General features: G+C 37.8%; 1 protein-coding gene across 1 annotated transcript; it reads left to right on the forward strand.

Annotated features, from left to right (window-relative positions):
• LOC107607470 (probable serine/threonine-protein kinase PBL21) lies at positions 7524–8790 on the forward strand (the record flags this gene model as incomplete). The annotated part of the gene is made up of 2 exons (XM_016309421.2): positions 7524–7949; positions 8286–8790. Coding segments are annotated over 2 exons (675 nt in total), but the record flags the coding sequence as incomplete, so codon positions are not given.

Genomic DNA, 9249 nt, shown 5'->3' on the forward strand with positions numbered 1-9249 from the left:
AAAAATCCAAAAATATTCAAATAAATAAGTAATTAGATAAATAAGGGGACAAAAATTACCCCAATGCTAAGTTAAGTTCAATAAAAACCAATGCATATGTGATGCAAGTTAAGAGAAAAGTTGATGCATGAGTATGTAAAACAAAAGTGGAAAAATTTTGGGTAGCTAAGGATGATTTAAGAAGAAAATAGAGTATGTATGTTAGGTGATAGCTTAGGATAATCAAGGATTCAATTTATAACTCACTTAGCCATATATATACCCTTACCTTTACCTTGACCCCATTACAACCTTGAAAAAACCTCATGATGTTTGCATTGGTGTATTAAATACTTGTTGATTGGTTAGGTGAAGAACAAGGTTTAGAAAGCATGATTAGAGAAGAATAGAGTGATAACCCTATACACTAGAGTGACTAGAGTGCATACACACCATCAGTGAGGGTTCAATGCTTAATCCTATGTTCCCTGCTTTCATGAGCTGTCTTCCTACGAGTTTACTTGTTTTTACTATATAATTTGAATTAGTGGAATTTGATTTATTTTTGTCTTAAAAGAACTTATTTATTTTTAACTAAGTAGACAAAATCATTTTATCATATAGTTGCATTCATATACATAGGTTGCATTGCATTGCATTGCATGAGTCTTACTTTTCCCTACTCATTTGTTTTATCTCCTTAAGCTAAGCATGAGGACATGCTAATGTTTAAGTGTAGGGAGGTTGATAAACTACTATTTTATGGTTTATCTTGTGTTTAATTGAGTAGTTTCATCAAGTCTTCATCCACTTATTCATATGATTTGCATGATTTTATAATCCATTCCTAGTATTATTCTATGATTGAAAACTTGCTTCATAAAGAACTTTAATTAGTATATTTTAATTCTTCTTTATACCATTCGATGCTGTGATCCATGTGTTAAGTGTTTCAGGCTTTATAGGGTAGGAATGGCTTAGAAAATGGAGGGGAAGCTTGCAAAAATGGAAGGAAAACAAGAAACTAAGGAGATGACCAGCGAACACCGACGTGCGCACATGGCTCACGCGAGCGCGCGGAATGGAGAAAATTGCAGCGACGCGTGCACGTGCCTGACGCGAACACGTGGATTGGAGTCGGCACAAATGACGCGAACGCGTGGACGACGCATACACGTGACAAGGAAAATCGCTGAATGACACGAACGCATGGACGACGCGTACACGTGACCTGCACGATCTGCAGAAATAACAGAAAATGCTGGGGGCAATTTCAGGCCACGTTTTGACCCAGTTTTCGGCCCAGAAACATAGAATAAAGTCAGGGAACATGCAGAGACTCAAAACAAAACTTTAGACACATTGATATATTCTCATTAGGATAGTTTTAGATCTGAATCTAGAGTGAATTACTCTTCCTCTAGTTTCTCTTTACATTCCCAGTTTATTGCTTTTGCTTTTAGATATTGAAGAGTCATTACCTCCGTTGAAGATACTATTCTAGTTTGTTTCCTTACTTACTCTTTTATTTATTCTATATTTTTAATTCTTGTTTAAAGTAGTAAGTGGATTATTTTCATGAATTGTTAATGCAAATGATTACTTTTATTTTTAATCAATTTTGAATCCCTATTTTATTTAAATTCATCATGTCTTCTTCTTATATTTTTATGAGCGTTATATTCATGTCAATGGAGTAGACTCCATACTTGATATGGGAGTTGATTAGGAGGAGACACTTGAGTTGGAAGGCTTAGGTGTTGATTAAACTGGAAGTTGTTGGCTAGTTCTGTATTTACTAACGCTAGACCTTCCCAAGGGAGAGGACTAGGATTTGCGAATAAGAATTAGCTCAATCACTTGACTTTCCTTTATTTAGTAAGGGTTAACTAAGTGAAAACAACAACCTTTTTAATACTACACTTAAGAGATCCCAACAAGGGTATAACTTCCAATTAATCATTCCCCCAGTCAAGGCTTTTTATCTAGAATATTAATAATCATTCTTAGTTTTTATTGCTTTAATTTACAATTATTTAATTGCTCATTATTCAACTCTCAAACTCTCGTGGAAATTTCTAATTAATAAAATATCATCCTTTCTCGCAACTCGTTGGGAGACGACCTGAGACTCATACTCCCAGTATTTTTCTATTCTAAATTTTTGTGACACTCTTCTAAATTGGTGAGGCAGATTTTAGCTGGTTAAGAGATATACTCGCAATGCTGTTCTATTATATTATAATCTCTTAATTGGCTTAACTTCCGCCACGCACCAGTCCACTTGACTTTTCTTTATTTAGTAAGGGTTAACTAAGTGGGAGCAATAAACAATTCTCATCACAATTGATAAGGATAACTAGGATGGGATTTCCAGTTCTCATACCTTGCCAAGAGTTTTTATAGTTAGTTTGTTTCCATTGTCATTTACTATTGTTGCTTCTTATCTTAAAAAAACCCAAAAAGATACTTTTTCCATAACCAATAATAAACACACATCCCTGCAATTCCTTGAGAGACGACCCGAGGTTTAAATACTTCGGTTATAAATTTTATTGGATTTGCTTAAGCGACAACCAAAACTTTTGTACGAAAGGATTCTCTGTTGGTTTAGAAACTATACTTACAACGAAAATTTATTTGTGAAAATTCTTTACTAGCAGAAAATTCGTTCGTCAAAATGGCGCCATTGCTGGGAAATTGCAATTGTGTGCCTTATTATTGGTTATTGTAAATATTTTCTTTTGCTTGTTTATTTGTTTTTATTTTTGTTTTTAATTTTTATTAGCTACTATGAATTCTCACCCCTCTGGTTTCAAGTTTGGTTCTAATGTTGTTGTAAGGAATGGAAGTTATAGTGAGAACAGGCATCAAGGTTGGAAGAATCAAAGATGGGAGGAGCCACAAGGATTTGATCAACCCTCTTGGTAACAACCCCCTCCAATGCGCTATAACCAACAACTATTCTGTGATGCATACCAAGACAATAGTTATGGTGGACCTTTTCGTGACAACCAACCTCCACCAAGTTACTATGGTCAAGAGCCATTCCGAGGTGCGTACCAAGATGATAGATATGGTGGACCCCTTTGTAGTTACCAACAAGCCCCATCATATGCCTATGAACCACCTCCTCAACATAGCTTTGAACCACCATACTCACAAGCCACCTACAACCATTCACCTCCATATGACCCTAACCCTTATCCACCCCAATTCCAATCTAATTACCCCCAAGAACCACCACTTCCATATGCACCATGTCCATATCCATCGACCCAAGAATCACAGGCTCGCCTCAAGGAAACAGTAGATTAATTTCATGCAACCCTTCATCAACTGGAACAAGCGATAAATCAATTAGCTTCCCGACGTTCGAACACTCAAGGAACCCCATGGCTTCATGTGGAGAATCTAATGAAGAACGTAGCATGAAGGAGACACTAGAAACTCCGGTGGACAGTGAGCAGCATGACTTTGTATTGGAACAATTAGAGGAAGCCGTAATCGTTAAAGAGGAAGAAGTGGTTGAAGACTTAGGAGATGTGGAACGTCCATGGAAAAGCCCAGTCATAGAGCCCCCTTCTAAGGAGTTTGAATTTGATGTTGAGGAGGGTGTACAACCTCCAAGGCATATCATGATTGAAGACTTTGAAGGGGATGATCAAGAGATGGATTCAATCATTGATGAATTCTTATCTACATTTGAATCCTTTCCCATTGGACTTGACATGGAGATTAAAGAAGAAGAAGCACAATCTCCCATGCCCTTGGTGAACAATGAAGAAGAGGTCGAATTGGAAGAAAGCTACCAAGAGGAAGATGTTGAAATTAAAGAAGTTTGCAAGGAGGTGGAAGTTGTCAAAGAGCCCAAGGGAATGGAGCTGGAGATCACCTTGCCAAGGTTGTTGGAGACCTCTCCCCCAAAGCCATCACCATCCATCCCTTCATTCAAGTGGGTAAATCTCTCATCTCTAAGCTTAATTAGCCCACTTGAATATGCTTTGCTTGAGACGGATAGGCAACTTAGAGCTCTTTGTGGCTATAAGAGTAAGAGGGAGATGGTCAGTGGTTGGCAACATAATCCTAGGTTCATTATGGTAGGAAGCTCACGGTTGAATTATCATGGTTGGAAGAATACTAAATTGTATGGGTCTAGGAAGCTGTTTGGATGCTTCAGTAAGAATTCGGATTGCTTACCACCCGATTGGAACAAAGATGGTCAACAAGAAAACGGTGCAAAAGCAAGGTTTGGGACCCTGGAATTCAATCTAGCAATCAACACTCTTGGGGCCTTGTCACTTGTTTAATCTTGCTTGAAGGCTCTTTGCGCCTAATTTGGGATCCCGGAGGCTATTGGAATTACAAACATTGGTGGGGATTCAAGGATCAGTACAAGCACAAGCCACCATGACAAGGAACTCACCAAATGTCCAACTTAAGGACTTTAACTAAAAGTGCTAGGTGGGAGACAACTCACCATGGTATGATCGTCTCTCTTTATTTTTAGTTTTATTTTATTTTATTCTACTTTTTGTTTATTAGTGTCATTCATAACATCTGCATCAGCATCTTCATTTTGCATTCTGCATATGAAAAAAAAAAGAAGAAAAGCGCGTCCCACGCGTGTGCGTGAACTATGCGCACGCGTCACATGCGACACTAAACCTTACAGAAAGTCACATGGGAGCTGTGCAGGAAGGGTGCCTTGTGCACGAGCCAACCCACGCATACGCGTGGGCGACGCGTGTGCGACACCCGTATTTTAGTCACCCCACGCGTAAGCGTCAGCGACGCGTACGCGTGGATTGCCAGATCGGCGTCAATGGGTGATTTGGCCGAGAGTTGTGCTGCCTTGGTGCTGGTATTGTGCGTTTAGCACAACCAGTGATCACGCATACGCGTGACCGACGCTTACCCGTCACTAGGATTCTTGCTCACCCACACGTAAGCGTGGACGACGCTTACGCGTCGCCTCTTCTTTATTCATGGGTTAATTTTCTTCTTTTTCCTCTTCTTTCAGGATGGCCACCGAGGAAGGGAAACGGAAAACCTTTACATGGGCAACAAACAAGTTCCATCTACACAATCTTTGAAGAAATAGCATTAGTTGGAGCAACCTGCCCACTTGCGCATCTCAGCATGCACCGAGGACGGTGCAATCTTTAAGTGTAGGGAGGTCAATACCGATCTCCGTGGGTTAGTACCTTCTTGTCTCAACACCAATGTTTAAATTTTCTTTGTAGTTAGTTGTTGCATTTGCATGTTTGATTGCATGTTTGTTACATTTTGTGCATATTTTACCAACTACTTGGTTGAAGTAATATTTACTTTTTCAAGAAACTTTTTAGAGTATTTCACTAATTTGATTTAAAATTTTTGATAAACTTGTTTGAAGGAATATTATACTGGAACATGGTTTAGAGCTCGAACACACAAAACCTGTGAGATTTTGAGCCTATTTGAATTGGTTGCATTCTATCAACTAATATTTTATTTTTGGTGTGTGTTGTTCTCTCTAAAATTGTGATCTTTGTCTTGCTTGATTCTATATTTCCATTGTTTAATATATGCATGCACTTATGTGATTGAGGCCTTGTTTCACTAAGCTTACATACCCATATGGCCTTAACCTTTCATTATCCTTTGCAAACCAATTTGAGCCTATTTTACCCCTTTTATTCTTTACTTTAGCACATCATTAACTCTAAGCGAAAAATAATAATGTCCTTAATTTGAATCCTTGGTTAGATTAGACTAGTGAGAGTGCTTATGATTTAAGTGTGGGAAAATTGGGTTTAGAAACATTTGGTTTGAGAATTGAGTATGTTAGAATTTTCTGAAAATATGAACAAGAATGTTAAAGAACATGTTTATGCATTCAATATCTTAATCATATGAATTGAAAAAAATTATTAAGAAAAGAAAAATAAAAAAAAAGAAGAGAAAGAAAAGAAAAAGAGCAAATAATAAAAGGGGAGAAAATGCCATAAAGTAAATGGTGAAAGCAATGCATATGAGTTGTACTCAAATTCGGATGCATGAATATGTGAAAAACATAATTAATGGGTAGTTGGGCTTTATATTATGATTGAACTCTTCATATCACGAACATTTGAAGCACGTATCAATAGCTCTCCAAACATCATAGTGCATGAAATCACAAACGAATTCTCATGTGTATTTCATATAATCTTACTATTGTGATATACCGTTATATTTAGGGGTGTCAAAAATTCCCAGGAGGCGGGGATCCCTACGGGGACCGCCCCGAATGGGGCCCCGATGACGGAGAATTTTCCCTGTGGGGACGGGGATAGGAGACAAAATTTCCCCGAAGCAGATGCGAGGACCCGAGTGGGGATCCCCGTCCTCGTCCTCGTATTCCCCACAATCCCCGAATATATTAAATTACTCAAATACCCTTAAGAATTTAGTTTTTATTTTGGTTTTTTAGTCATTTCACATTGCAAATATATATATATAGAAAAGTTAAAACCCTAACTCCTTTTCCCAGTTCCCACCACCGCATTTCAATCCCTAGACACCCTCAGTCCCTCACTCTACTTCTTGCGAAAACCCTTCGTATCTGCACCCTTCATCTACGTTCTCTCCCTCGTCCCAGCCAGCCACCTCCGACCACCATCGTCACGGCCTCGCCATTGTCCGTTTCAGCCGGCCCACTCACTGCATCATCACCGCACCACCCCGTGCGCCCTCTTTCGTTCGTCCTCTTCCGCGTCGTTCGTCGCTCTTCTCTTCACCGGCGTCTCTGACCTCTTCGGCCATTTCTCTTTTATCCCTAGTAAGATTCACTACTCTCTTCTTTTCTTGTATTTTGGTATTTCACTTTAGGTTTTTGTTTTTTTTTCATGAATTTGATGTTTTGAAGTTGGTGACTGTTGTTTTTGTTAATGAATGTTTTGTTCTATGAATTTCTGATAATTAGTGGCTATTTTTTTATTTTTTTCATACTTCAATTTTTTTATTTTCCATTAATTATGAGTTTTGATTTTCTTGGCGGTGTTCCTTGTGATTGCATAGTGACTACTGTAAACTGGTTTATGGCCTGTGTCCAACTGTGTAAGGAGTGTCATAAACTTCGTCCAATGTGGAGAAAAAATGGTCTTAGTCTTTGCTTTCTGATTTTTCTTCTGTGACACCCATCCATGATTCGTCAATAAGTATGCGGCATATGAGTATAGGCTTCAAGTGGATAAAATCATAAATTCTGTTTATCTATTTTCTGTTAGGTTTACACTATTGTGCTGTAGACAACCAAAACAGCTTCTAGTTTTTCAGTAAGGATGGTTTTGAAATTTGATTTTGTGAACTAGAATTACCTAAAAGTAAACTGCAGTTGTTCTTCGATGTTCGTCTGTGTGGATCTTTGTTAAAATTAAAGAGCAATTTTTTTACAGCTTAGATGTATAATGTATAATTTATTGGAAGAACAAACTTGTTCTCATTATGTTTATTTATTCAGAAATCCTCTACTCCTCTTTAAATACATCCTAACATTAGTTTCTCGGTTATATAATTAATTAACTGATTCTGTTGTAACTTATTCTATTTCAGATCCTCCCCAAGACAAAGAACCACTAAGTTGGAGTACGCGGATGAAGATTGCTGTTGGGGCTGCCCGAGGTCTTGAGTATCTTCATTGTAGAGCTGATCCGCCAGTTATTTATCGAGACTTGAAGTCTGCAAATATCTTATTAGACAATGAATTCAATCCCAAACTGTCAGATTTTGGGCTTGCAAAACTTGGACCTGTTGGAGACAATACCCATGTTTCAACAAGGGTGATGGGAACATATGGCTACTGTGCACCAGAATATGCCATGAGTGGCAAATTAACACTTAAATCTGATATATACAGCTTTGGCGTGGTTTTGTTGGAGTTGATCACTGGGCGTAGGGCAATAGATAGTAGCAGAAGACCAGGGGAGCAAAACTTAATTTCATGGGTAAATGTTTAGCTTGTTTGGTTCCCAAAATGAATTTTTCCCCTTTTGAGTAAATTATTTGTCATAGTTTTGCTCATATGTAGCTCCTTTTAGTGTATTGTTTCCATTGCCATATAGCTTACCCCTATATATGTAGTTTCTATATGGCAAAAAGTGAAAAAAGCCTTGAAAAAAGAGAGTATGCTTCAGCATAAAGGAACTGACATGGTGAATTAGGTTGATTCCTGCCTTTAACATGCAAATTCGTCTTTAGCTTAATAGATGGATGTATCTGTATTCTTCCGTTTCATATGTGAAATTACTTCTTTAACACTTCTCTTTTGTTTTGGTTTCCAGGCTCGCCCATGTTTTGGGGACCGGAGAAAGTTCATACAATTGGTTGATCCCCTTTTGCAAGGGAACTTCCCCTTGCGCTGTTTACATCAGGCAATTGCCATTACTGCAATGTGTCTACAGGAGCAACCAAAAGTCCGGCCGCTAATCGGGGATATTGTTGTTGCATTGGAGTATCTAGCCTCTCAGAGTATCCCTGAACAGCATAGACAGAACCCACCATCGCAATATTCAGAAATCGACAGAAGTTAATTTCCGTTGGTATCAGAAGGTAGATTGAGTTCGATTTCTGTTCATGTTTAGTACAGATTTACTTACTGGTTTGGGTGGTGTATGCTACAAACTTGTACCTATTTTGAAAGTCAAGCATTATTTCTTTAGTTAAACTTATTGCCATTGCAGTAGTGAAACTGTGAAAGTTAGTCCTGTTGAATGTCGATTTGATTTAATTGCAATGGACGTGAATTTTATGACTAATTAAACTTGGCGAATCTAGCAATATTCTTATCATTTCAAACAATTAAGGAAGACGGTGGTCAGAGGGAAAGATATGTTATTAGAAAGGAAACATGCTTTAAGATGTTAGGTCAGGGGAACCGTGTGCCTTACTCTGCAAGTCTGTAACTTTTTTTTTTATTTTTTATTTTTTGGTAATTCTGCAAGTTTGTAACCTTATTCTTGTGTTTTAAGATGATGGATTAGGTAGAAGCATGTGAGTTTGCCCCCATCTTTTTTTTTTTAGGTCAGGAGTTAGCCCCCGTCTACAAGTTCTGTCTTAGTTTCTTGGGCCGTTTGGCCTATTACGTTTTCTACATTAAATAATAATTCTAAACATCCTGTAGGAATTGTTATACGGTTATACCTGTAGTTAATTAAGAACAAAAATTTAAAGGATCGTTGAAAAATAAATAAATAAGGAAGATATACTAAATATAAAATAAAGATTAGTAAATAGAAGATACTAGAA

Source organism: Arachis ipaensis, chromosome B07 (assembly GCF_000816755.2).
Source record: "Arachis ipaensis cultivar K30076 chromosome B07, Araip1.1, whole genome shotgun sequence".
NCBI classification, from domain to species: domain Eukaryota; kingdom Viridiplantae; phylum Streptophyta; class Magnoliopsida; order Fabales; family Fabaceae; genus Arachis; species Arachis ipaensis.